The sequence below is a fragment of the Tenrec ecaudatus genome, chromosome 1 (assembly GCF_050624435.1).
Source record: "Tenrec ecaudatus isolate mTenEca1 chromosome 1, mTenEca1.hap1, whole genome shotgun sequence".
Classification (NCBI taxonomy): domain Eukaryota; kingdom Metazoa; phylum Chordata; class Mammalia; order Afrosoricida; family Tenrecidae; genus Tenrec; species Tenrec ecaudatus.
The window spans coordinates 34,706,872-34,734,770 of NC_134530.1; the positions used below are offsets into that span (position 1 = coordinate 34,706,872).

Genomic DNA, 27,899 nt, shown 5'->3' on the forward strand with positions numbered 1-27,899 from the left:
TTTGGAAAAAAAGTCTTTCATTAGAAAAATAATGCATTTCATCCAAATAAGGTAAAAATATTTGGAATGAGGCAGAAGTGAGCAGCAGGCAGCGCCTGTCAGACCCTTTCTGGAAGGGGAAGATTATTAAGCTCAATTACGATGTATTTCTGTCGACCGTCTTTAGAGAGAAGTGGCCCAGGCGCTCTCCAGGCTGAGGGTGTGCTCCTGGCCCTCCCGGCGGAGCTCTGCCCATGAGGCTTCGTGGGCTCCCGGCCGCCGCCGCTGCCTTCATCTCTGCGCCTCTGCCCGTGGAGCAGCCAGCTACTTCGCCAATTGGCACGGCCCCCTCGGAATCTGGAGCACAGGCCAGGCGGCTGGGCACTCCCACCCTGGGGTGCTCTGAGAGATGGCAGTCACATACCCAAGGCCAGCACCTGGAAAGGGTCAGACCCCACCCCCCACCCCCAGTCCTGCAGGATGTGTCCCAGGGCCCACTGCCATCAAGTCAGTTCTGACCCAGAGCCACCCTAGAGTGGGTTTTTGAGCCCATCGGTCGTCCCAGGCCCAGACAGCCTCTTCTCCCTCCCTGGGAGCGGCTGGTGAGTGTGAGACGCTGACGTGGGGGGTCAGCAGCCCGGTGCTGTGTATGTGCAGAGGTTGCAAGGCTGGCAGACACACAGAAGGGATGGCACGGCCAGTGGGGCCCAGCCCTCCGTCGGGGGCTTGAGATGGGCACGCCACTTGATGTCCTCGGCGGGCTTCCCTCCTGGAACCCAGAGCAATGCAAGGTCCGCGCGCGTGGACTCCTTCCTGGAGGCGCTGCACCGAGGCCCCCGCCCAGACCTCCCTGGCCAGCCAGCACCCAGAGCCGCCAAGGGGCCAGGAGGTGGGGCAGGAGGCATCCCTGACAGCCTCATTGCCCCATTCCAGGGGGTGACTCCCCACAGTGTCTCCTCCTTGTGTGTGTTTCTGTCAAGGCCTCCTAAGAAGCAGGGAGGGAGAGCACAGGCCCTGGTGGCCACAGTCCCCTCTTCCTCTCCCTCCACTTTTCCTCCTCGGGCCAGGAGGCCATGCTGAAAGGTGCCCAAGCCTGGCTTGTTCAAGGGCCGAGTGGCCGTGCCTTCGAAGCTCCATGCCCCCTGGCGGGCCGCCCTCTCTCCCGCAGGGGAGCAGGTGCCCAGCTGCACAGGTCCGCCGCCCACCATGGCCTCATGCAGGAGTTTGAGAGTGACTTTCACTTGGATCACGAACAAACCATAATAGCTTACTTTCATCAAGCACTTTAAAGTTCATGTTCTCACGGAAGATGAGCTTTATTCTAATTTCGTAAGGGTGATACCTGTAGCCTCCCTTTTCCCCATGGTGGGCCATTGGGAGGCGGAGGGGGGCGGTGCTTGGCTCTAAAAGAAGCTCACTTGCCAGCCTGCCACCCCACCTGCCAGCCCCGGAGAACTGTTTCCAGGACTGTCAAGTAAATGTTGGGTGTGGCTGCCAGGCTTGAGGGAGGCCCTGGGCAGGGCCAAGGACTGGACGGGGCCTGTGGAGGCTCTGCTCTCGGTTTGGAGGTGACGTCTGGCCCTCCCTGGCCACCGACACCTGCATGGTGTGTGGCTTTTGGGCAGATGAGCAGCTGGGGCTTGCTGCTCCCTCCGAGGTGACTGTGGGCTCGGGGAGGGGGTGGGGGAGCCACCCTCTCAGTGTGGGTGAAGGCCTGGCCTGTGGTATCAGGATTCCTGCCCGTTGGAGGGGCCTGCTGCCAGCCAGTCTTCCCACCCCACTCTGTGCCTCTCCTGGCATTCAGTGGAAGCTGGACAATCAGTGGTCATTCCCTTGGCCCTGTGGCCTGTTTGTGCTTGCCCAGAGAGGGGTTAGTCCTGCTGCTGCTGTTCATCTGAGACCCGGGTGAGGCCGCTCTAGAATCCCAAGCCTGGCTCCGGCGGATGACTCAAGCTGCTGCTAGGAGCACAGCCGGGCCCGTCTGTGGGCGGCGGGCCGCCACTGCACGCAGCCGCAGCCTGTGCCGCTGGTTCTGGCTCTCCAAGAGCTTACAAAACTCCCAAGTTTGGGGAAAAAAAAAACTCCCAAGTTTTTCCCAGTTTGGGTGTGTGGGAGCATCACACCACACAGCTAACTAAACCCTAGAGTGAAAACGTGTTTTACTGCACTCCTACCAAGCCCAGCGAGCCACGGGGAGTGGCCTGAGGGGCCTGGGCCACCCCACACCCCAGGGCCCAGCGGGTGGTGGCGGGGGTGGTGGTGGTGGGGGTGGTGGTGGTGGTGTGGCACTGCCTCCTGGAATGGCAGCCACCCAGTCTCCAGCTGAACAGGGCTTGTGGTGCCCCTGGTCTGGGGCAGTGTCCTTACTGTCTCCGAGGCATGGGCGGGGGTGAAGGGGGGGGCGCAGCATCTCCCCCCCCCCTCCCCACGAGGCCCAGAGACCTAGGGGCAGGTGGAAAGGGTGATGCTTCTGGGCCAGGCCAAGGTCCCCTAACTGCCTGAGCCCCAGGCTGCCGCCCTGGGGAGTCCCCGAGGCAGCCCAAGTCAGCGCTAAGGGATTTTGAGAGGACTGCCCTGTCCTTGTGCCCCCAGAGGGAGCCCTGCGGTCGGCGCCACTCACCCACCCCACCTGCCTGCCCGCTGAGGTGGGGAGTCGGCACCCGGCCTCCCAGGGCCCGAGGGAGGGCTGCTCAGCCCACCGGGGCCTGTGAAGCTCCAATAATGGTTTTAATTTGTTGAACTTGTGTTTTATCCCATAAATTAGTCACTGTTTTATTTAACAGAATCGAGAGATCCACAAACAATAGGCGAGTTCCAACTTGAACGTTTTAATAAGACAGAAAAAAGTATATGTTTTCAAGTCTGTTACAAACATGTTTATGTAAATAGCCCGTGGGCTGCGTTCCAGGGAGGGAAAGGGGGAGGGAAGAGGGAAGGGCCCCGGGCTGGCCGGGCTGGAAACGCAGCGTTTGTGGTAGAAGTGACGTTGGGAGTGTCTCCAGCCACTGGGCTGAGGGACGGCGGCCCCCTGGGACCACGGGCTCCCGCGCTCTATGGTTCTGGTGGGTGTGGGCCAAGCGGACAGGAGGGAGGGGAAGGCTGTGCGACATCACCCGTCCTGTTGGGACAGACTCCCAGATACGCCCCAAAGGGGGCAGCAGAATGCACTGCCGGGCTTTTCCCCAGCGCAGAGCCACCCCTGCCACCTGGGACACTGGCAGGACAAGGATGCGGCTCAATCACACTGGCTGCTACTGCCTAGTACCTTGGTGGGCACTGAGGCCTGCCTTCTGGGCCCCCTGAATCGGGAGCCCCAGGGTGCTGAGAGGGGCCACAGCTCAGGCCCAGCCCTCAAACAGCTCCGCTGGCTCTGCTACCTCGTGTTCTGGGCAGGAGCCGAGCCAGCATCCGGCAAGGATCCGGGTACACGCCTGCTCCCAGCCCGGGCAGGTCCCTGCAGGAAAGAGGAAGGAGCTGAGAAGAGGAGGCTGGCAGACTCTGCCAGTGCCTGCCCAGTAGCCACGGCTGGAGGGGGCTGGCCGTGGGAGGGTCTTGTGAGGCCATACATTGATCCTCTGCCCAAAGCCTCACTGGTAGATCCTGTCTCCCATGGAAGCTTCCAGCAGGGTTGTGGGGTGCCGGGGAGGTGGGTGGTGGGGGTGGTGTTTTTTGTGTAGATGAGGCCACTCCTTTGCTTGGCTGACCAGGCAGGACCCAGGTTCCCAGCAGCCTTCGAAGAGCCTGGCCTAGCGCCCAGGGGAAAACTGGTCTGTCTCTGCTCCCCTGCCAGGGACCGAAGAGTGACCGGCTCCTGGGCCCTCCCTCCTGGCACACGGACCAGCCTGTGCCCGCCCGGTGGTAGCGGTATCCCGCACAGTCGAGTGCCGCCTGGGGTGCTTTTAAAAATAAAAGGTAACTTCATAGATATTTTTTTCCAGTTTTTATTGAGTGAAAATGTCAAACCTTGCATCAGTCATGCAAAAAAAATCAAATAAATAAAACACATATATTAAATTTCTAATAGCACTAAATTCAAGTGGAAAAATATTCCGTTCTTAATAACGCAGGTGCCGAGGAGACCAGATTCAAGTATTCAGGGCACACGCTGTTCAGTTCAGGTTTCACGTTCTGCCTTTTTGCTTGTCTCAAAACCTGTCTATATATCTCTAATATATCTATATATGTATATACATATAGATATATACACACATATGTGCATACATATTTTTGATATTTATATATATACACATACATAGTTATAAAACATTAAAAAGCATTGGTGGACCAAGCATCGTTTTCCCCACAGAAAGAAAATAAAACGAAAATTACACATTAAAATTCAAAATGAGCTAGCAATGGCTTATAGTCCTATGTGCAATATGAAGTTACAAAGGGCTAGCTAGACTTCCCCACTGTGGCGGCATCTTTTTTTTTCTCTATTTTTTTCTTGTTTGATTTTGCTACATTGAAAAATGGTGTTTGTTTTTTTGTTTTATAATGTTTTCCTTTACAAAATGCCTCCCCAAAGGCAGGGGTCTGGGAGAAGGGCTCAAAGTCTGGGTGGACGATTCAGCAGCAGCACGCGGTGTCCGCGGGCTCAGGGAGACCCTGGAGCGGGGCAGGTAGGGTGGGGGGGAAACCATTTCTCTTCCTGTGGCGTCCATCCCCTCAAGCGACCCTCCCGACACCCTCTCCGCTTCAGATGTGGGCCTGCCTTTCTGGCTGTGGGCAGCCACGAGGACCAAACAAAAGGGAAAAAGTAAACCTGTGTCCCCAGTTGGGTAGGTCTCCCCTTGGAGACCTCTGGGAGGAGGTCCCTGGTGCAGGTGGGCCCTTCCCCAACTCTGGGCTTCTAGAACTCCATCTGGGGTGGGGGGGGAGGCAAAGCATGGGAGCCCCCCTCTGGGTGGGTTGCACTAGTCAAGAATTGTATCCCCAAACATGTTCAAACAAACTGGAAAAAAAAAAGTCTTATAAAAGCCACACGCATAACCGATCGAGAGAAACTCAAATGTTAAATTAACTACAAACTTGTATCAAGAGTAATCAACAGTCCTTTTTCCTCATCGCTACAAAATTCAAGTTAGAAGTTGGAATCACGCAGCTCCCATCAGTGCTAGTGTGAAGAAAGACAAGCCTCAAACTGCCAAACACGGTCCCACGTGAGATTGCACACTTGTCTGCGCGCAGGGCTGGTCCGGAGGCGGCCGCGTCCACGCCGCCCGCGTGCCGTTTTCATCTTTGTTCTATGTAGAATAATAACCTTTACAGGAAAAATACTGTACAACTTTCTTGTGGGTTTTTCTTTTCCATTTTGAATACCAAAGCCAAAGACTTGTCGCCTCCTTCTCTCTGAGCCACTGCGGTGTGGTCGCGCCCCACCCGGTCCCCTGGGCCAGGTGGTCGCGCCGGGCGCGGATGAGCGGCCTCGGGAGGGGAGGGACAGGGGGCGGGCCAATTCCATGAGGTTTCCTCCGCGGTCCTCCGTAGTGTCACCAGTGCTGACTTCGGCCCACCCTGCACCCCCCGCCCCTCCGGCAGCGAGGGCGGGGCTTAGCTGCATTCACGAGGCCCTGCAGGAGGAGGCCACAGGTGCGGCCAGCCCCCAGGGGCTGGGGCCGGGGGAGGGGGTCCCGGGGCCCCCCAGCCCCCGCCCGAGTCCTGAGCAATGAGGAATCCCACCGGCGTGGTAGTGGAGGGCGGGGGCCGGCCACGGGAGGGCAGGTGGAGCAGCCACGGGGCGTCGGCGCCCGCTGTGCCCCTGCCCCCGGCTCCCACCTGGGCAAGAGCACCTTCTATTTCCCTGAAGAAGACCCCGCCCGCCAGCTAGGAAAGGGTCGTCTGGGCCTGGCCCGGTCCGTCCGCCGGGGCCGCCTTCCAGGAGGGCGGGGCGGGGCGGCCCCGGGAGCACCAGAGGGGGCCCCCTCGGTCCTGAGACGGACGCGGGGTCCCGAAGCACCGGCGGGGCCCACCAGGAGGGCGGGGGCGGACCCCGAGCGCCCCCGGACGCATCCAGCTCTGGACAGAGGGGAAGCTTTCCATATAAATAGCTTTTCTTACAAAATGAATAATAACAATAATATATAAAGAGGCAAGATCCCGGAGCGGGCTGGCAGCGCGGCGCTCGCGGCTCCTTCCCGAACGGACGCCCCGGCGGCGCGGCCGGACCTGGGGAGCGCGGGCGGGGGGCGCGGGGTCCACCCGCAGTCGCAGCCTTAGGGCGAGGCGGCGGCGGCGGGCGCGGGCCCGGGGGCGGCGGGGCCCAGCGGCGCCAGGTCGGGGGTCCGCGCCCCGGCCGCCGCCGCCGCCGCCGTCTCGGGCAGCGACTCTTCCGAGTCGGTGCGCAGGTCCTCGTCGTCGTCGTCGTCTTCGTCCTCGTCGTCCTCCTCCTCCTCGTCGTCGTCCTCCTCGTCCTCCTCGTCGTCGTCCTCATTCAGCTCCAGCTCCTCCTCCTCGTCCTCCTGCGAGGACTCCCCGGCGGGGGCGGGGGGCGCGGCGGGGCCCTCGCGGGGGCCGGGCGGCGCGGCGGGGGGCTCGGGGGGGCCCGCGTCGCCCAGCCCCAGGCCCAGGCCGGCGGCGGCCGTCTGCAGGAAGAGCAGGGAGCCCCCGGGCTCGGCGCCCAGCGGCAGCGAGCCGTCCAGGCTGGCGGGCGGCGCGGGGCCGTCGGCGCCCGGCTCGCCGCGCTCCTGCTTCTCGTGCTTGCGCTTGTGCGAGTCCATCTGGGACATGCCCACGACCGTGTGGCGGCAGCCCGGGTGGGTGCAGTGGAAGTGCGAGCACTTGAGCTTGTACTTGCAGTCGGGCACGGCGCAGTCGGCGCTGGAGCTGAACTGGCGGAAGCCCGCCGCGCTGATCACGTCCTGCTTGCCGTGGTGCTTGCGGTGCGCCGTGACCTTGGTGCTGTCGGTGCAGCGGAAGCGGCAGCGCAGGCAGTGGAAGTGCGTGCTGGTGCCCGAGAAGGGGCAGTCGGCGAAGTGGCAGCTGAGCGAGGCCTTGAAGCGCTTGAAGTCGTCCAGCACCAGGTTGTCCACGCGGTCGTGGTGCTGCGCGTGCTTGTACATGTGCGTGCGCCCGCAGAACTTGTAGCCGCAGTTCTCCCGCGTGCAGTGGTAGTGCGTGACCTTGAGCGAGAACTGGCAGGCCGCGTCCTTGCAGTCTTCGTAGAGATCGAAGCGCCGGAAACCCTCCAGCATCATGCCCTCGTCCAGCATCTTGCGCGAGGAGGCCGTTTTGCGTCGCTTGCCGAAAGGGGACATGTCCTCAATGATCCAGAAGCGCTTTTTGGCCCCCGAAGCCGTGGGCATGGAGATGGTGTTCCCTGGGGGAGGAGGAGCGGAGGGTGTGTGTCAGTGCAGAAGGATGCCATCCCGGGGGTCACACCCATCCGGCCCCCAGCCTGGCCTGCACAGTGGGCACCGTTTGTGCGGGGGACCCCAGGCTTCTCTCCCACGCCTCCCCCGCAGAGGTGGGAGGGCCCCTCCAGGATTCCCCTTGTGTCACTGCTTCCGGCTGGCGTCCACTGGGTGGGGGTGGGGGGAAGCTCAGGACGTGGTGGCTGCTTCTTGGCCAGTTGGGGTGGGAAGTGAAGACACGGCCTGGCGCTAATTGAAGCTGAAGGGGGAATCTAGGTCTGCGGAGCGTAATTACCCAGGTTGGACCAGGGCCAGGGCGCCATCACACGCCCGCCTCTAATGAGGGGCAGGCCGGCTCCTTGTCCCACTGGCTAACTGGTTTTCCCCGGCTGGCCGCCTGTCTGTGCAGGGCAACCAGCCTACTCGTGGCAGGGATGCCAAATGCCCTGGGGCTGTAACTCCCTGTCCTGAGGTTCCAGAAGGTTCTTTCAGGTCTCAGTATTATCTGTCCCTGGTGGGCCTGGAGAGGCTTACTCTGCTGAGGAGCCAGCCTCAGTGAGCTCAACACCCACCACAAACAACCCAGCTTCACTGCCATCAAGTGGATTCTGACTCACAGCTACCGTACAGGACAGGGTAGAACCGCCCCCGTGGGTCTGCAAAAGTAGAAAGCCTTATCCTTCTCCTGAGGAGTGGCTGGTGGTTTCAAACTGCTGACCTTGTGGTTAGCACTATGCCAGTAGGGCTCCATCATAGCTGTTTGGAGCCCAGAAGTCAGCTCCCCGCACACCCACATCAGGGCCATCAACTTGGGCCACGGGCTTAGAGAACGGGTGCCCAGCTGTGCCCACCCACTGGCTCCAAGTGCTTCTCAGGAAGCCAGATGCCCCTAAGGCTGCCCGTCCTGAGGGCTGGCCAGTATGCTTTCCCCACTCCATTTATGGGGGGCCAGAGGCACCCAGGGCCCCTGTGGCTTCAGGCTGAGGCCTGACTTCCTCCCCCCCCCCCCCCCGCACTCCCAGAAACTCGAATGGATCTCTCAGGCCTCACCTTACTCAGGAGGGGGCAGCTCCCCCTGGACCCCCCCACCCCACACAGCTAACTTGCACAGGCTGCTTTGCGCCAGTCACCACCCTGCCCACAGATCCCCCAATCACTCCCTCCAAACCCCCAGGACTGTGACGGGGTGGTGGCCCCCCCGGCTCCTGGCAGGATTTGCTGGTGGGGGCCCACAGTCACAGGGCTCTGCCTGATTATGTTGGTGACAGCCTTCAAGGGGCTAAATTCCATGGGGGCATGGCGCCTGCCCCACTTCCTGCTGAGCACACCCCCAACGGCAGGCCTGGCAGAGGGGCCTGGGAGGGCAGGTCCGCTTGGTGGGTCACGTGGCCTTGGGGCACGGCCAGGGGATGAGGCTAGAGGGCTTTCTCTTTCCTTCCTGGCCCTGGGGGTCGGGCGGGGTGGGCCCCCGGATGCTGCACACCTTCCCAGGAACATGCTCTGTCCCTCCTATTGCAGGTCTCAGGTGAGCAGGAGGCAGCCTCTCCGGAGCCCAGCAGGGAGGGGGGCGGGCCAGGAGCAGCCATGGTGGCTCTGGCTCTCTGCTGACTGGGGGCATGTTCCGGGAGCCCTGAGGGGGACATTCTGGCCTGTCCACGTCTGGACAGAGACCAGGCTCTCCAGCCTCAGGATGCTTGGCTGGTGAGGGGCCTGGCTGGCCATACCGCCCACCCGGACCAGCTGTGAGGGAGAGTCAGCTCCTGGACTTTGGCCTCACAGGTTGGAGGGGCGACGGACAGCGGTGAGCACGTTACCTGCGGCATCCTGAACTAGGGGGACGTCACTTTTTACTGGAGTTGGAGTGGCAGTGACAGACGGGAAGCTGGGAGGGCTGTTGGTGGGTGGGGCCAGACCCCGGCTGGCTCCCAGAGTGGCACTGAGCAGAGAGTATGAGAGACAGGACGGAGAGAGGAGGTATGGCAGGGGGGGGAGGGACGGCCGGAGTAGGGCCGGCGGGAAGGATGGAGGCAGTGGGGGCAGCGGAGCCACAGGGGCAGCCTCGTCACCAGCAGCGGCCGGAGGAGGAAGAGGAGGAGGAGGAGGAGCCGGGCAGCCTGGAGAGGGTGGAGAAGAGCAGAAAAACAAACAAACAAACAAACAAAAAAGAAAACCAAAACAAAGGACAAACAAAAGAACCAAAATGAGAAACCGGATGGCAGAAGCAAGTATGACGTGAGAATGTGGCGGGATGAGGAGCAGAGCCGCCGAGAGAGAGGAGGAGGGGAGAGAGCAGACAGAGGTGGTGTGGGGCCGGTCACCATGGGCCTGCGCTCGGGGGCAGTGGACCGGCCTGGGGACAGTGGGCAGAAGGGCCTCACGGGAAGGGCCTACCTGAGTAGCTCCCAGATGCCCAGGACCCTCTGAAGAGGAGGCTCTGGGGCATGGGGGGGGGGGGGGGGGAGGCGGCCTCAGGGACCCATGTCACATCTGAGGACCGGATGGCTCTGCTGCACCCAGCCTGCCCGCCTCAGGCCACTGGACCCAGCTCTGTCCCAAGATGGGCTCCCTGCTGCCCTTCCCCCGCCCAGGTCTGTCCCCCTGGCCGCCTACCCGCGGCGGTGCTCTCGTTGCCCACGGGGGTGCTGGAGCAGCTCCGGTCCATGGTGGACGACTCGGAGGACACGGCGCCCGGGCTGCAGCCTGTGTAATCCATGTACTCATCGGTCTCGGGGTCCATCAGGCTAGGGGCACCCTGAAAGGAAGCGGGATCTCTGAGGAAGCTGGGCTGGGGACTGGGGGCGGCGGGGCTGCCACCTGGAAGCAGGGGTGGGGCTCCCGCAGGGGGAGGGGCGGGGCTCACCTGCGAGGGGGGCGCGCGGTCGAAGTTCTTGCCCAGCATCCTGCGCATGTGCTTGCGGGCGTGCGAGGTCATCTGGTGCTTGAGGAGGAAGGAGAACTGGCAGCCCTCTCGGATGCAGTGGAAGTGGCTGTTCACCTGGTTGTACTTGCAGCCTGTGGACACAGGCCACGCACCACCTGAGCCCCTTTGCTGGCACAGACCCACTGACAGGGGGTCGGGCCTGTCAAGGCCAAGGCAGCAAGGCCGAGGACCCACTGCCTTGTGGCAGTACATGCAGCTGGTACTGCTCTCCAAAAGGCTGGAGGACAGGGCCACCGGAAGTGGCCTCCTTCTAAAGAACCAGGCGTTCAAAGCCCTATGAAGAGGGGGTACGTGGGCGCTCATAGCAATGAGGACAAGAAGGAAGAAAATGTCCTCTTCTTGGCATCATGCGTGGGTCATGTTCCAATAAATCCAAAATACCCCACCTGGCACCGTTCTACTCTCAGGCAGTTGGGGTCACCAAGAGCTGGTGCTGACTCAATGGCAAGCGGTCTGCTGTTCACCTGCTTGAGCCCTCACCATTTCTGGCTGGCCGGAGCTCGGACATTGCCCCCCTCTGGTGGAGAATGGAGGGTGTGGCACTGGCCCCCAGCCCCACACTCTGAGAAGTCCACAGTTCCAGGGTAAGGGACCTAGAGGATTCTGCCTACGGGGCTAGCCAGGTTGTGAAAAAAACAAAACACCTGTCTCCACATCACCTCTGGGGTGGGGTGCTGCCCCACCTGCCTGCACCCCTCCCCTGGCATCGAGAACAAATAGAACAGGGGGGCTGGGCCAGCACCAGCAGCGGGCAGGTGAAGGCCTGCCACTGCCATGGCGCCCGTGCTGGCCAGGTGTCTGATATCAGCCCCTAGCTTTGTGTGGCCCCCGCTACCACCGAAAACACCCCGAGTCAATAACAACACTCCAGAAAACCCTGGCACCTGCGCGCTGAGCTACAGTGTTGACACCTGTTGCCCCGGGGACCAACCCTCTTGCCCCTGCCATGATGCTTGCTTGCTTTTTTTCATGAATTCTTTTTGAATACTTCGAACTGTGCGCCCTGTCTTTGAATTGAGGGTTTCACCTTTCACCCTCCAGAAGGTGTCCCTGCCGTTCCTGCCTGGCTCCCAGCTGCCCTCGGGTTTCCAGTCTATTCCTGGGCATCTGCAGCTCCCTGAGCCTGTCGGCCCTGCACTGCAGCACCCCCAGGGCAGGTTCCGAGAGGAAGCCTTGCTCAGGGGCTGGGGGTGACGTCTTGGGGGCAGCTCGGCGGTCAGCAGACTGCTGAACTCGAGGCCCTGTGTAGCCTCTCCTTTCCAGACCCAAGGCCACTTCCCTACAGTGGTCTGCTGAGGTCACAGGGGACTCTATGCTGAGCCCCAGTGTGCTAGATGGTACCCACTAGGGCCCCAGTCCACAGCAAGCCTTCCAGACAGTGCCCACAGAGCTGGCACCGAGAACATGGCTCTCCAAGTGACCAGGCAGCAGGCCACGGCCCACTGCAGACAAGCACCGACAAAGAGCCAGGCTAGTTCTGCCAGCCTCGAGAATTGGCAGGTCAGGAACAAGGGGCTGAGTTGTCAGGCCCGGGCCCCAGGGTGCCCTCCTTAGGAGGGAGGTGGGTGCCTGCGCCCTCGGCCACGTTTTCAAAGCATGTGTGTCACTGCCGGAGGCGGGCCCGCTTACCTAGCCGGCCGCACTCCTCGCGCTTGGTGAAGTACTTGAAGCCGTTGGCCGCCCGCCGCTCGGCCTTCTCGTGCTTCTTGATGTGCCAGGGCAGCTTGGTGGTGATGTTGGTCACGAAGTAGCAGCCTGTGCGCAGACAGTGGTAGTGCCCTCGCATCCGGAACTCGCAGTGCTGCGGGGGGTGGGGGAAGCCGGGTCAGGGCCGGGCCGGAGCCCCCAGCCCGCCTGCCACATGAGCCCCTGGTGGTGCCTGCTTCCGGGCTTAGGGCCAGGAAATTCCACTCCAAAAAGACCTTCCCCACATGACAGAGAAGGCTGTCCCCTTAGGCTTGACCAAACCGTCCTACCTGGCATGTGTACCCATGGCAGCCTGTACCCATCTGTCCTTGCCCTCGCCTCTCTCTGCTCAGCTGGCTGCCCAGGCCACCAGGGAGAGGAGCCGTGTGGCGGAGCCCGTCTGCCCTGTCCATCTCGGGTAGGGACTGGCCATCTCTCACACTCCCAGGCTCCAGGGGAGCTAGCTCCAGGATGGGCCCTTAGTCTCCACTAAGGTTGGGGATGAAAGCACAGACTTCACACCCAAGCGGATCCAATGAACACTCCGAAAACTCACTGCCATCTAAGTCGGTGCCAACTCATAGTGACCCTGAAGGACAGGCGTGAACTGCCGCTGGGGGTGTCGAAGACTCGTGTAACTTGTAAAAACATGAATTTGTTTTTGTTGTTGTATCTAGACACAACAGGACAGCCACCCAACGAGATCGTCACGTTTTATGGAAGTAGCAAGTCTCCTCTTTCTCCCATGGAGAGGTTGGTGGCTTCGAACTGCCCACCTTGAGGTTAGCAGTCCAACATGTAGCCCATGAATGCCACCAGGGCACCAAGGGAAACAGGGAGTGTGGAAAGAGCCCCTGCCGGGAGGTGCACCCCGCCCCACCAGCCCCGCGCCCTGCCCGCTGGGCTGACCTGGCTGGGGCAGAGACACTGCAGGGAGTAGTACGCAAACTGGTCCCGCACGTTCACCAGGTTGTTGCTGGGGTTGATGTGGTCCAGGCAGTGGGACTCGGCCTTGCCGGAGGTCTTGCACACGTACTTGCAGTTGCCGAAGAGACAGTGGAAGTGGAACTTGTTGGCATACTTGCAGTCCGTCGCGAGGCAGGGGTCGCTGGAACAAAACCACGGCCCGGGCGGTCATTGGCATCCTCAGATCCCTCCCCTCTGGGGTCCCGTGTCACCAGCGGGGAGCCTGGCAGGCCGGGTCCGCCCGGAGGAGACTACAGCTCCCAGCCTGCATTTCTGCACCGCCGCCGCCGCCGCCAAGGAGCCCTGCTCGGATATGAGAGGATTGCAGTATGCAGGGTGCCTAGAGCAGTGCATGCTGGGACACGCAGTTCCCACGACCACACCTCAGGATCACAGATAAGGATGGCGGCAATGGCTTCTTGGATATGGAAATGAGGGATGGTGCTGCCAACCCTTGGCAGGGTGCCAGCGAGGGCCTGGCTGGCACAGCCGGGGCACTGCCCTGCCTGCAGATGGGTGGGCAGCCCTACCAGGAAGCTCTGACCACGGGGCCTGGCAGATGGGGACGTGTGCCTGAGTCAGGGCCCTCGGAGGCAGGCAACTGCTGGGCCGCCCAGGGTCAGCTCGGGACCTGGATGCCCACCCCCTCAGAGAGCTTCGAGACCCAGCTGAGCACATGGGCTTGGGGGGGCTGTGAAGAGGGGTGCTGGGCCGAGCCCCCGCATCTCACCATTCCTAGTGGCCCGGAGCCCTGGCTCCGAGGTGAGAGGTGGGGGTGGGGCCCGGGGTGGGGGCTGTTGTGCTGCAGAGGTGCCTGGGGAAGGGACGTGGGGCAGCGTTGGTGGAGGGATGCCATAAGGCTGGGGGCCCGGCTCTGGTGCTCAGAGGGAGGACAGGCGTCACTCAGGTGCATATGTTCATATCCAATTTATTACGTTTATTGAGAGCAGGAAGCCGCTGTGCACACAGGATACAGAGTCCCCATTCTCGCCGCCGGGAGCCACCACCAACCAGTAAGAAGTCCCTTCTACGCCAGGGGCCAGAGCGCCACGCCGGGCCGGCCTAGTCCCTCGCCCCACCCGTGACTGCTTGTGCCCGGCAAGCACTCAGCCACAGGCACGGGCCACGGAGGGGGCTTAGCGGGAGGCTCGAGACTCCCGACCAGGGAGAGGGCCTTGCCCTCCGAGACCCCCAGCCCCACCCCTTTCACCACCATCGCCCTGGTCTGCTCCGGGGACAGGCACTGAGGGCTGAGCAGCAGCATCTTTGGCTAGAAGGACACTGGCCGGTGAGGCGGCCAGCGCCACTCCGCGGGCCAGGGGGAGGGCCGGGGTTGCCCCCTGCTAGCACCTACGCCCGAGAGAGACGCGCGAGGACGCGGGATCCCGGCTCGTGGAGGGACTCACTTCTCCTGGAACTGGAGGAATCCGGGTTTGACCTGGGGCTTGGCGTTTTCTAGAGAAGTCGTCGCCAAGGGCGAAGCGGGCAGGTGAGGCACGGACGCTGGGATCTGAGGCATCTGGGGGATGGCGGAAGCCAGCTGCTTCCAGGCGAGGAGGGTGGGGGTGGACGGCACCGAGGCGGGGCTGGGGGCTGGCCCCTCCAGAGAGGAAGCTGTGGCTGAGCTCACGGGTGGTACCGGCGGGGACGAGGGGGCCAGGCAGGGTTTGGTCTCCGCCGAGACAGGGAAGGCAGGCTCTGCGTTGCCCTTCGCCGCTCCTCCCTCCGTCCGGAAGTGGAAGCTGCGGGAGGCAGAGAGGGTGTCTCAGCGCTGCCCTTCACAAGCCTAGGGGTCGGGCATCCCTACCGTGCCCCTAGCACTAGTCCCCCTGCGCCTTGGGAAGCCCCTCCTTTCTAGAACCTGCTTTGCGATTTGGAGGCTGGGACTCCCCAAAAGTACAGAGCTGCTGTCCAGCTGCGGAAGCAGGCCCCAGCTCGGGCTCCGTGCTTACAGAAGCTGGTTCACGTACAGGCGGGCTGCTGGCCCCGCCAGTCTGTCACTGGATGGCTAACACCAGTTGATTTCGTGATTTGTAAGTCAAAGAGGATCTAAGAAGCTCATGTCGTGGTTTCCGGGCATTCACCCCACTCTCTGCCCCGTGCCTGTGCCAGCCCCCAGCCAGCCTCCAGGCCCGGGAGGCCAGTTCCACAGAGAGTGCACTGGTGTGGGTGATGGCCACCTCCCCACCCCCGCCCAGGGCCAAGGCCATCGTGGCTGAAGACGGGGCAGCCTCTCTGAGAAGCCCCCTGGACTCTGTGGTCTGGTGGGGGCAGCTTCTGCCTGGTACCCCTACTCACTTGGCGTGCTTGATGGCCCCGTCCAGGGTGCTGAAGAGCGCACCACACTCCTCCACCACGCAGTGGAAGTGAGCTTTGTGGAGGAAGTCACACTGGGCCACGCAGAAGTCCTTGGTGCCAAACCTGCCGGGTGGGGAGGCAGTGCCTCTTAGAGAGGAGACCTGGTCTCCCGCCCCCTCCCTCCTGCCGGCCACGCCTGAGCCCTAACCTGCGCAGGTACACCTTCCAGGGCTCTGCCAGCTGCTCGTGGACCAGGGCCTTCACCGCCCTGCCCAGGAAGGGAGAGGCCTCCGAGGCCGGTCCGCCCTCGGCCTCTGTCTTGGTGTTGAGCAGGCTGCCCAGGCTGGGGTTGCCCTGGGACATCTGTGGAAGCACAGAGGCCGTGCTGGGGCTGGGTAGCTCGGGAAGGGGGACTGTCTGCTCCTTGCACCCCCAGCCCACAGCGCTGCTTGGAGCAGGAAGCAGAGACTGGTTGGCCTGCAGGCTCGAGGCCCTTGCTGGCCCCACCCGTGTTCCATCACTCGGCCCAGCTCTCCCCAGACTTCTCGGCTCCTGGTTATTTTCCTGCCAGAAGGTTTTCAAAAGAAGTGCAGGGGGAGGGCGGGCTGGGTTGGGGGGGGACCCCTATGAATTCCTTGAGAACAGAGAAGGCGCACACACACAAAGGAGGAGCGGAGGGCGGGAGGCCGAGACTCATGGGGTGAGATCAAGACAGGCTGCTACCGGCAGGGGAGGGGGCGGGAGAGAGTCAGTGTTCAGACCTGACCTACACAGGGTGGCAGGCGCTGACAGGGAGGGGAGAGGGGGTACAGTGACCAAAGGAGGGAAGAGGCAAGTGAGCAGGCAGACAGGAGAGAGGGGCGAGCTCGGGGGCAGTGTGGTCGGGACCTCCCACATCCACCCCACGAGGTCTGTGGAGGCTGGCTCCCCACCCCACCCCACACAGTCACTCGTGTGCAGTCACCAAATTAATCTCGATGTAGTCAAATTCATCATGTGAAGGGGGAAACTATATTTGAGATGATGTATAATTTACAAAGACCCTGCATTATTTAAAATAAATATTCCAGCACGACCTCTCGGCAGGGCGTCTGAGACCATTACTCAGTCCGAAAAGTGGGAATTGATGCTTGGCACCCACTCGGTCCCCCGCCACAACCCACCCACCGCTCTCTGGAAACAAACACACAAAATATCGAAAATAAATAAGAAAGACGCATAAGAAAGAGCCAGAGAAGTTGGAGGGCCCGCCACAGCTCTGCAGCCCTCCACCTGAAGGGGGACCCGGGGGTGGGGTGATAGGGAGGTGTCAGGGGCTGGAATATATTTCTTCAGCCAGTTCATTAAATTAATTTGTAAGCAGTGGCTCTGAAATTATATCCGATGAAAAATGGCCTCAAAATTTAAATGGTACAAACTCATCTTATTAGAGGCAAAACATTAAAAAACAAACACATCCCCCTCCCCAGCCCCCAGCCTAGTTTTAATCTCTCTGGGCAGGGGGCGGGGGGGGGATTGGGAGGCGTGTGATAGATGGTCCTTACCTTATTCATAAGCGAGGATAAAAGAGATGAATTTGTCGGGACTGCGTGGCCATTTGATTCATCACTACAACACCAGACCAAGGGGCTTGGCTCAGACGGGTGGGACTGAGGCCAGGTACACCTGCCCTCCCACGAAGCTTCCCGGGCTCCCTAGCTGCACCTGCTTGGGCAGGAGGCACCCCTGCTGCTGAGGGGAAGCCCCCTGCCCCCCGGGGTGGGGCGCTGAGGCTGGCTGCCCCCGGAGTCTCACTGGTCTCCCTGGCTGGCCTCTGGGGGAACAGTGGGGGGCCCCGTTGGTGTGTCTCCTGCCTCACCTGGACTCCTTCGCAGTCAGGTCTACACTGCGGTCTTGGGTGGCCTCTTGGGGGCCAGAGGCACCGGCACTCTCGCCCAGCTCCGACTTCACCTGGGCCTGGGGGAACCTGGTTGGGGCGGCCTGCTGCCCGCTTCCTACAAGGGAAAGGCAGGGAAGATGTTGTGCTCAGGAGGCAGGCGCCCCGTGGGCATGAAGCAGAACCCCCCAAGGCTGGAGCAGCAGGCCGGGGCCCGGGGGTGGTGGTGGGGGAGGCCTGGCTGCCGCTCAGCACTGCTCCCCCATTGACATGATCGCTTGTGACGCTTAGCCCGGTGTGGCAATTCTTCAAGTGATAATTATTGCAAAATTATGTCAAAGTTGTCCTGGCTCAGGGCCTCCTGGAGGAGAAGGGCGGGAGGCTGGGGAGGGGGCTGGGGCGGGGGTGGGGCCCCTTCATTTTCTCCACCAACTGTCACAGGCAATTTGTGGGGCTGGCGCTTAGGCTTTTATTAAAGACTCTGTTAATGCTGAGGGAAAGTGGCAGATCTAGACTGGGAGCTGCGCCCCCTCCGCGGGGGCCCCCTGTCCCACGGTTGCCGGGGCGACGGCCCTGCCTTCCACTGAGCATGCCCAGGAGGGGCATCTGCTGTGTCAGGGCGATCGAAGCTGACAGCCAATCAGAGCGGTTCAAACTGTGTGACCTCGCCCGTCAAGCTGTCCGTCCGGGCCGGGCTGAGCTTCGAGGCCACCCTGCCCGGCGGTGGCCAGGCACGAGCTGGGAGGGCGTGGCCGACGTCAGGCAAAGCCAAGTGGGCAGGGGGCCGGAGAAGTTGCTGACGGGGAGCGTGTCCACTGGGGCGCTCTCCATAATCCCCAAGTGACTGAAATATTAATTTGCCCCAGGGCGCTGAATCTGGCAGAGCCGCCTCACAGACAGCAAGTGGCATTTTATTAAAAAATAAAAGAACGCAGCCCCTCCTCCTGGCTTGACCTTTCTTTGGGGAGAAGGAGAATCTGGTAGTGAAGACAGTTCTTGGCTGTCTGACCGCGGGGTGGGTGAGGGAGCAGGGGAGCCCTGGTGTGGCCCTGCTGGAGGGCATGGGCCAGTGGGGGAGGTGGGGTGGTGGAAGAGAGCCTACTCCAAGCTCCCCAGCGGTCCTGTTGCTGGGGTGGAGTTGACAGAACGCAGGAGTCCACATCCCCGAAACCACCTGCCCCAGGTCCTGGGAGATGTGGCCCAGGACCCCTGCCATCCCTCTGCAAGTCCCAGGCTGAGCCTGGGCTGGGCCTCAGGGACCCTCGGTCTTGGCTGGTGGGCAGGCAGTTGCAGTCAGCAGTGGGCGCAGGAGCTCAGCAGTCAGACGGCCTGGGCCCAAAGTGGCTACCCTTCTGAGCTGTGTGCCTGGCCAGGGATGAGCACCAGTGACCAGAAGCCCCACAGGACAGCGTCTGTCTGTCCTGGCCAGCACGGAGGCTGCTGAGTGAGTGAGAGAAGGTGCCACACCAGGGGCCATAGCTCCCTTCTCGGTCCCCCTAATGCTGCTCACAGGGTGGAGAGGTCTGCCTGGCGGGGGGGGGGGGAGCAAGGCACCCAGAAAAGGCAGGGACCCCCAGAGGGAGAAAGGAGAAACAAGTCAGAGGAAACTCAAGGAATGAGAGAGAGAGAGGGAGAGAGAGAGAGAGAGGAAGGCGCTAGGCAGGATGTGAGCCCACAGTGCTGCCTCAGTGCCGTCCAGGTCAGTAGCCAGGGGTGCACACTCAGTGTCAGCCCTCAGTCAGACCGGCCAGTTTCCGGTGCTCGGGAGCCACACGAGCTAAGTGGCAATGGCAGTGGGGCGAGCAGTTCTGACAGCCCCAGTGCACGGGCCGGCGTGTGGGGGGTAAGGCCTGGCCTCAGGGGCCTGCACTCTCAGGCTTGAAAACCTCTGAGACACGGCCAGTTCTGCCCTGGGCTGGCCTCCTGCCCTCTCTCTGAGGGCCTGGCCTTGGGACGGAGGCAAGCTGGCGGGTCAGGGAGGGGCCCCTGGCAATTACTTGGGATCCGTGGACACCCCAAGTAGCTGGGGTTCCTGCTCCCTTTTTAGAGATGCAGCCATCAAGGCTCCCTGGGGAGGTGAGCCAGACCAAGGGCCCAGAGGAACTAGACAGGACGGAGGCAGAGAGCAGGAGATGAGGGTGTGTGCCGCCTCGCCCAGACACCTGCCCTCCTCCTCTCTGCCCTACAACCTGAGCCCAGGGAGCCCGCCCTCCCCCACCCCACCCCAGCTGCAAGGGGCTGTGTGCCCGGGCAGGGCCCAGCTGCTCACCTGGGTCGAAGGCGGCAGCGGGCTTGAGTGCAGCTGCGGCCAGCCGGGCCATCATGGGTGAGATGAGGCCCTTGCTGGCGGAGATCCTCTCCATGAGGGAGGTGGGGGGCGTCGGCACGGAGGCGGTGGTGGCAGGGGCCACATCTCCCGTCCCTGCACCTGCCAGAGCTGCTGTGTCAGGGGTGGCCGAGGCCGCGGCCCCTGAGGACATGGCTCCCATGAGGCTAGATGGCCCCACAGGCAGGGAGGTGCCCCCACGGCCCGGGAGGATGGGGAAGAAGGGTGCGGGTGTAGGGAGCCCCGAGTTGGAGAGGGCCAGGGCCAGGGGGATGGAGCCAGGCAGGCTCTGGGACAGCAGCCCGGACATCTTGCTATTGGGAGGCTTGGCGGCCCCAGTGGGCATGGGCTCAGTGGTGGTGGCAGCGGCAGCGGCCAGGGAGGCGGACGACTGCTGGCTGGTGGGTGAAGCGCTCAGGCTGGAGTTCTTGCTGCTCAGGGCCGAGAAGTCGATGAGGTCGTCGTTGCTGGACTCCTCCTGCTCCGTGTCCTTGGCGCCCAGCAGCGAGGGCGGCAGCCCCAGCACGCCCGAGGCGCGGATGTGCCTGCGCTCGTGCTTGCGCTTGTGGGAGGTCATCTGGCTGGTGGAGGTGAAGGTGAAGCCGCAGCCGGCGCGGATGCAGTGGAAGTGGTTGGTGGCCTTGCTGTACACGCAGCCCTCGTACTTGCACTCCTCGTACTTGTAGAACTTCTTGAAGCCGTCCTTGGCGTAGGCGTCGTCCTTAATGTGGTAGCTCTTGTGCTTCTCGATGTCACACTTGTTCTTGAAGGTGAACGTGCAGCCGGGGCGCCTGGGTGGGGCACGGCGGGGATGCTGTCAGTCAGGGCCTCTCGGCACAGGGGTTGGGGAGAGGCCCAGCGGGGACCTCTGAGCAGCCCTCGGGCCGTTCACGTTCCGCTTGCCCAGCCAGGGCCAGGGTCTGGGTGCTGCCCGCCTGCCCGGCCCGGGGCTCACCTGCAGTGGAAGTGCGTGGTCTTCTGCCCGTAGAACTGGCAGTCGGCCGCCCCGCAGTCCTCGGTGGCCCGGAAGCGCTGGAAGCCGTCGTTGATCAGCTGGGTGTTCTTCTTGTGGAAGTTCTCGTGGGTCATGACATCTGAGGTGCTGGTGTACACCTTGTTACAGCCCACCTGCGGGGGCGCACGCACACAGGCCTCAGGCGCTGGCCTTGCTGCTCGGGGACAGCCAGGGGGCACCATCGCAGCGCCGGGTGGGGTGGGCGAGGTGGTGGGCACTGAGGGCAACCCAGGAGGCCCTGGCGGAGAGGCCCTGAGCACCCTCCCGTCTCGCAGGTCCCACTGGCAGACATCTCCAGGCACGGGAGCCCCATGACAGGAAGTGGCTGTTGAGTGCCCCATCTGTGGCCCTGCCTCTACAGCCCCCCAGGGAGGTGGTCCCCTGCAGCTCAGGAACTCGCTCGGAGACTCAGTGGACAGGCCCTCCCCACTCCAGCCCAGCCGCGCTGGGCAGGCAACCTTGCCATATTGAGTAAAAAAACTGTGGAATCTGAAAACTCCCGAGGGCCGTGCCGTGCCAGCGTCTGCACCATCTCAGAGCCCACAGGGCGCCCCCCTCTCCGCAGGACCCAGGTTGTTCCACAGAGGCCCGAGCCACCCGGCCAATACCGGGGGTGGTGGGTGGGGGGTGGGGAGAGGGGACTGCTGTTTGCAACCCTCTGGGCCTGACACCTTGAGAAAGCCCAGACTCGGCCTGGCATTAAAACAAAGAATTAAACAAGCAACTCCCCAGGAATCATGTGCGCGGCTGCTGTTGGTGTGAAAGCTTAGAAAACGCCCGTCTGCATAAACAGCTCTCGCAGGGTCACCACAGGAAGGCTGGCCGTGGGGGAGGCCCCCCAGCCGCTGCCTGCTGCCCCCCGGGCCGGTCACCTGCATGCAGTGGTAGTGGGTGCTCTTCCCGTTGAGGTGGCAGCCGTGGTAGTAGACACTGCAGTCGTCCAGGGGGCTGAAGCGCATGAAGCCGTGCTGCAGGGAGTTGTCCCTCTTCTTGTGCATGTTGTAGTGCCGGATCACGTCCTGCTTACTGGTGAAGCGCTGCGGGAGTGAGGGGGGCAGGTTGGCAGGGGGGCTCGGCCCCCCCCCCGGCCAGGGCCCCCAGCCTTCCCATCCATGCTCCTGCCCCAGGCCAAGCAGCACAGACCGGCAGTCCCCACTCATGGGTGGCACTCTGGACCTGAGTGGGATGATCCCAAAGGTCCAGTCCCAGGCCTGCAGGCCCTGCCTTGACCCCTCCTCCTCCCAGGCTCCAGGAGCAGGCCACACCGTAGAGGCAGGGACCCCCGCCTCTGATGGGTGATGGCGAGTTCACCTGCGGCCCCCACCCCCACCCTGTAAAGTGGAGGAGTCAGCCCATGTGCAGTGTCCACACCCCCAACGCATTCTTTGAACTTGGGTGGTCTCATCTATAGTGTGGTGGCAGTGTCACCCCGAAGGTGCCCGGAGAGATGGCACGAAGACGGGCCACAGATCGTGTGCGCCATCGTCCTGGGGATGTGTGAAGGAGCCCTGGTGGCTCAGTGGTTAAGCGCTGGGCTGCACACTGGCATGTGGGCAGTCTACCCCGCTGGCTGCCCCCCGAGGGAGAGATGTGGGAGCTGGCTTCCGTGCAGACGTACAGCCTTGGGAAGCGAGTGGGCAATTCTAGCCCATCCCACTGGGCTGCTCCAGTCGAGAAAGCGAGCCGTGCCTCCCCGGACCGGATGGCACCTGCAGCCGCGTACCTGATAGTTGCACTCGGGGTCCAGGCAGTGGTAGTGTTCACGGTACTGGTAGGCGCAGTGTATGTGACCACAGTGCTGACTGCCCGAGAACCTGCCGGAGCAAGGGGATTCAGGCCTCATCCCCAGCCCTCGTCCCCCAAGGCTGCTGGGACCCCCGGGGGGCTTAGCCCTGTGGAGGGTACAGGCTGGAGAAGGGGGTGGGCAGGGTACGAGCCACGGGGACCCCGGTGCACGAGCTGCAGGTGGCAAGCACCTGTCCCAGAGTGCCAGGTGAGGCAGGGGGCCTGGCGACCAGGTCCAGAAGCAAGAGCTGGGCCTGCTTACAGCCGGGGAGACTGGAATGGGACAGGGCAGGAGGGGCCCCGAGGGGGTAGACCCACTTTCTCACAGTGGGAGCCTGCCACAGCCTGGACCCTGCCTATGGGTCGGACCCTCGGTCCCCCTGCTGCGAGGTGTCAAAAGCATCTCTCTGCCCTGGGCTTCTCCCGACACTTGAAACAGTCCAGAGTTATGAATTTTTAAAGCCCAGCATCTGTTTGGCTGCCCGCACCAGGGAGCTCGCTCTCCCAGCCAACTCTGTAGCCAGGAACCCTACCCCGCCTGCCCAGGACCCCCCTTTCCTGCCAGGCCGTGCTGCTTGGAGTCCCAAGGGCAGCCAGCCGTGAGGAGGCCCCCGGGAGACCAAGCACCATCACGGCCACCAGGAAGGGATGCTCAGAGCCGTGCTCCCCTCTTTGGCTGCTCGGGGTTGCAGGAGAGTGAGAGAAACCCCAGTGATAGGGGGGCAAGCCGCTTGCAAGTAAACATTTGAGCTGAAGCTGCCAGAAAGAGCCATCTGTTGAGGCACTAATAATGATGATAATAAAGATAAGATGAACGGAGCAAGACTTAAAAAGACAGAGACGGGGGAAGGGGCAGAGGGGCAGGGGCAATGACTGGGAGGACCTGTAGGACACGGAGGCCTGGGCCCCTGCCAGCAATCGCCTGATCTGGGGGGGGGGGGAGGGTATGTGTCAGGCGAGTCTCTTCATGCCAAACTTGCTGCACTGCGGCTGTGCAGGGTGGTGTGTGGGGAGCTCTGAGCTCAGGGCCGAAGCAGGGAGGGGAGAGGCTCCTTGGACAATCGTTGCCCACACCCCTTTCTGTCACCAGCAAGGTGGCCTCCACGGAGGTCAGGGGCCCCACCAGCTGTGGAGGGGGGCGTGCCCTACACTCACCTGTGGCCAGACCCTGCCACCAGGCTCCTCCTCTCTCCTGCCTGGGGTATAAACTGGGCGGAGGCACTGAGACAGGTGCCCAGGGAAGCCCCTTAGGGGAGGGGAGGGGCAGGAGTGCGTGGGGAGGAGGCAGGCCCCTTGGCACTAAGGGGCACACAGACAGCTGGTCCAGTAGTCCCCTGGCCACCCCACCACCTTCTCTCCACAGCAGGCCCCTCCCCCAGGGGCCTACCTGGCAATATATTTCTGGTAAATGTTTACATCTTCGGTGACAGCTGGTTTGTCTGTGGGCAATCCGTTCCTGGCGAGAGACACACAGGGCGCAGCCGATTAGCGGATGGGGGTGGCTCTCGCCCCAGGAGCATCTGGCAGGGCCAGCTCCCTGCCCTGGGGCCCTGGGCCTTCTCGCCTGGGCTCTGCCATCTTCCAGGGCACTCAGGTCTGCACTGACAAGTCCCTGGGGGCAGAAACCTGGCACGGTTCCCACCTGCCCAACTCTGACAAGGGCAGGGTCGCCTGCAGCTGGGGTACCACCGCAGCCCAACTTGGGCCAGAGTGCGCCTGCCACCAAGGTCTGTCTCTGCCCCCTTGCACCCAGGGGCACTGGCGATGGCGAGGTGCTGTGGCTGAGGAGGGGGCTGGGGGAGGAGCTGGGAGGGAGAAAAGCTGCCCTGTCCTCATGGCTCACCCAATGACAGCCCTTCATCCAGAATAGGTTCTCACCCAGCCTACACTGCTGCGTGCTTTATCCTGGGGCTAGGGTAGGACAGGGTACTCACCCACCCAGCCAGGTCTGAAACAGGGAGTTCCGGCCACCAGCACAGATTCTAAGGCCCCATCCCAGGGTGGGATGGTTTCAACCATGGCAGCAGGCACAGGCCCACCTGTCCGTGGTGTGTGCACTAGCAGGTGTGTGCATGTGAGGGGGGTGGGCCCAGGAGAGTGAAGTGCAGGCATCACTGTGCAGACCCAGGAGGATGTGTGGGGGCAGGTGTGGCTGCCCCTGAGTGCCTAGGACAGGGCAGGGCGGGAGGGCACCTTACTTGACAGTGGAGACGGTTCCCGTGGTGATGGAGTCCGTTTTGGAGAAGGTGGACTTCAGGTAGTCCGGAGTGTTGAAAGGCAGGGAGGTGGCAGTCTCGGGCGCAGGCCCAGAGGCGCTGGGGGCACTGGCCAGGGGTGCGGGGGCCAGGCTGGGGGCAGGCGGGACCTTGGCGGGGCCCAGCTTCTGGATGCCCCGCACGTCGTACTTGGAAGGGCGCCCCACCTTGCCCGTCTTGAAGGCGATGGCTCCGCCCATGTCGGGGCTGCCCTCCCCGGGCTTAAAGAGGTGCAGGTACTTGACGTTCTCCAGGTCGTACTTGGACGGCTTCTTGTACGTCGTGCTTCCGTTCTGGGGGCGCAGGCTCTCGCCTGTCTTCAGCTTCTGGATGAAGAAGTCGTACTTGGAGGCGCGGGCGACCAGGCCCTGCATCTGGACGCTGCTGTGCGAGGGCAGGGGCAGGATGGTGGCCTTGGTCTCCAGGTGGGCTGTGCTGCCGGGCAGCCGCAGGCCGGGCAGGGGGCCCACCAGCTCCTTGCCCGTGCGCTCCTCGGCCTTGGTGCCGTGCGCGGGCCACGAGAGCTGCTCGCCGGCCTTGAGCTTGCGGATGTACTCCTCGTACTTGGAGAAGCGCGCGCGCTTGCTCAGGGCGTCCTCGGCGGGGGGCAGAGCCGACAGGGCGGCCCCCTCCGGGGCGGCGCCCGCGTGCAGCTTCTCGAAGCTGATCTTGCGGGTCAGCTCGTCCTGGGTGCTCTGGTCGCCGTAGCCGAACATGCCCAGGAGCTCCGTCACCGTGGAGGCCGCGTAGTCCCGCAGCGAGGAGGCCTCACCTGCGCCTGCGCGGGGCAGACGGAGGGGCGCGTCACCTGGACCCGAGTTTCAGCAGGACCCGCGCCCCCACCCCGCCCTTCCCCGGGGAGCCCCCGCCCCGGGGGGAGGGGACCTGCGTGGGGAGGGGCGGAGCGGGACATGATCTATGGACATTTGGCTCACTTGTTAGGTTTTACGACTCTTAAATTAATTTGTTTAAAAAAAAAGTAATTAATACTGGGGTAAAATAAAACGAGTTCATCAATGCCAGGAAAATCAATTTCCTAAATGTTCTGGCCGATGGCTTTTCAGTACATTAAACAAAGTTTCATAAATGTCTCCGCGCTCTCGCCTTGGCCTGATATGAAAGGGAAGTCATCTTACTGGAAGTAAGGCCGAGCTCAACCTGCCAGGAGACAGGGGCAGACAGGGGCGCAAGGACAGGTAGAGGTGTGGGCCAGTGGGGGGGGGATGGGGGTAGCAGAGACTATATGGGCTGGGGGGGGGGCGCTCCTGCTGCACCTGTGGGAGGACCTTCACTGACCCCCCTGCCCACGGACACATCGGCTCTTGTCCCCAGCAGGAGGAGTCCCCAGGGAGTTGGGGTCCCAGACACGAACCTAGGCAGGGAGGGGACTGGTGGGCTCACATTCACTTAGGCCCATCTCTCCGCTGAGACAGGTGATGGGGAAGACGGTCTCACACCTCCTGCCCTCCTCTACTTTCTAAGGCCCAGATCCAGGAAGCAGCCCTACACACACACACACACACACACACACACACACACACACACACACACACACACACACACACACACACACTCCTGAGCCAGCTCCTCAGCTCAGCGATTGGAGAGATCTCCCCTCCCCCGTCTATGGGACCTTGTGGGCAGCAGGCTGACTGAGTCCTTCATACACACTCACTGGACACCTGCTGTGCCCTGTGGGCACCGGGCTCCCTTCCCCAGCAAGCGCACTTGGGCACATGTGGGGCTGCAGGGCAGGGGGGAGGGGTGTGGTGCTGCAAGGGTAGGAGAGGCCCAGGGTCCCCTCTGACCCCAGCCTGACCTGGCAGGGCAGAGATTCTAGACCTCATGTGGGGGCCTGGTGAGGCCAGCTCTGCATTTGAAGCCAGAGCAAAACCCACTGGCAGCTCAGGCTCTGGGGGTGGGGAGGGGGAAGAGGGGAGAGCACTGCGGGGATTAGGATCCCACTAGGAGAGGAGGGGATGTTGAGGGTAGCCACCTGGCACCCAATGGGCAGTGACTGGAGCAGCCGACACAGCTTGCTCCCCAGGGGAGCAGCAGCGACCAGCCTCTGTCCTGACCTCTAACTCACAGGGCCAGGGGGCCTGGCTTGAGAGGGGTGGGCGCTGGCGGCTGCCTTCAGCAGCTCAGGGACCAGGGAAAGGGGCTAAAAATAGCCGGAGGCAGCTGAGCCCTAACTATATATGGCAGAGAAACAGAAGGCTTTGAAGGACAAGAGGCTTAGTGCGGGAGGGGGCCAGGCCGGGGTCCCCGGCAGCCTGGGGGCCTGCATTCCTGAGCCCCAGGGCCCTGCCTGGGACGGTGGGCTGCAGCCAAACCCAGACCATGTGGAGCAGGCATCAGGCCCACCCAACCTCCAGAGGGGTGAGGCCAGGGCCCCGAGGCAGGCAGGAGGGTCAGGCACTGCCTGCTAACCTCGGAGGGGCGGGCAGCCAAGGCCCACTGGGCTCCCCTGGGCCTGGGGTGTGGGCTGGACGCTAAGGGACAGCAGCCCTGTCCCGGTCCCTCTCCTCAGGCCCGGCGCAATCACCTTGTGTTGGGAACGGGAAGGGCTTTTCCTATCAGAGGAAACTGAAGGTCACACTTTTCCTCATTGATCTTGCAATGTTTGTTAATTACTCTGTCACTGATGTGGCGAAGGATAATTAAACAGCTCTGTTTATATCTTATATGCATAATTATGTGGCTGCGCAGGGCTCCCCAGCACAGGGAGGAGATGCGCCCCTCGCCTGCCTCCGCCGCAGGGGGAAGGGGATGGGAGTGAGCAGGGGTGGCACAGGGCACCAAGCGAGAGCCTGGGAGGGAAGCAGGGAGTGGGGGCTGGTGGGGAGGGGGTGACAGCAAAGACCCCAAGCCTCAGGGCTCCATTCCTGGCGGGGTCCCCCTGCCCTCCCTCTTGGCGAGAAGAGGGTTGTGAAAAGCCAGGCACAGCCAGCTTGTGGGGAGCAGGTCAGCCAGAGGCCCGGCGGGCAGGTGGGGTCACTGGAGCTGCCAGCCGGTCCCGCCTCGTGGCCCAGGGCCTCAGCAACTACTCCGGGCACAGGGCCCTGCCTGTGAGCGAGCGCCCATGCAGGCAAAGGCGAGGGAGAGGAGACGGTAGGGGCAGCTTCCACAGGGGACCAAAGGATATCTGGGAGCTTCCAGGAGAAACCTCCCTGAGAAACCACACATGGAGCCCCCTGCACCGCCAGTGCCCGCCCCTGGACTCACCTGCAGGCCCTGTGGTCCCCAACAGGCCCATCCCTGTGCAGGTGTGGTAAACACAGAGCCAGCTACTCAGCCACTCACCAACCCATCCATCATCTACCCACTGACTGTCTGTCCATCCATTCACATGCATCCACTTGTTGTCCATCTGTCTATTCATCAATCTACCCACTGACTGTTCATCCATCTATCCTT

General features: G+C 62.5%; 1 protein-coding gene across 1 annotated transcript in view; it reads right to left on the reverse strand.

Annotated features, from left to right (window-relative positions):
• Window positions 1-6,194: 6,194 nt before the first annotated feature.
• The window catches only part of CASZ1 (castor zinc finger 1), a 30,725-nt gene continuing 9,020 nt past the window's right edge, over window positions 6,195-27,899 (reverse strand). The window contains exons 4-19 of the mRNA XM_075559855.1: window positions 24,423-25,251; window positions 23,612-23,680; window positions 22,163-22,253; window positions 21,312-21,476; window positions 20,380-20,552; window positions 19,368-20,215; window positions 17,081-17,216; window positions 16,767-16,830; window positions 15,431-15,585; window positions 15,223-15,345; window positions 14,331-14,666; window positions 12,868-13,066; window positions 11,902-12,073; window positions 10,192-10,343; window positions 9,942-10,083; window positions 6,195-7,297 (exon numbers count right to left, since the gene is read on the reverse strand). Coding sequence (XP_075415970.1) covers window positions 6,195-7,297; window positions 9,942-10,083; window positions 10,192-10,343; window positions 11,902-12,073; window positions 12,868-13,066; window positions 14,331-14,666; window positions 15,223-15,345; window positions 15,431-15,585; window positions 16,767-16,830; window positions 17,081-17,216; window positions 19,368-20,215; window positions 20,380-20,552; window positions 21,312-21,476; window positions 22,163-22,253; window positions 23,612-23,680; window positions 24,423-25,251 — 4,757 coding nt within the window. The remainder of the gene's footprint in view (window positions 7,298-9,941; window positions 10,084-10,191; window positions 10,344-11,901; window positions 12,074-12,867; window positions 13,067-14,330; window positions 14,667-15,222; window positions 15,346-15,430; window positions 15,586-16,766; window positions 16,831-17,080; window positions 17,217-19,367; window positions 20,216-20,379; window positions 20,553-21,311; window positions 21,477-22,162; window positions 22,254-23,611; window positions 23,681-24,422; window positions 25,252-27,899) is intronic.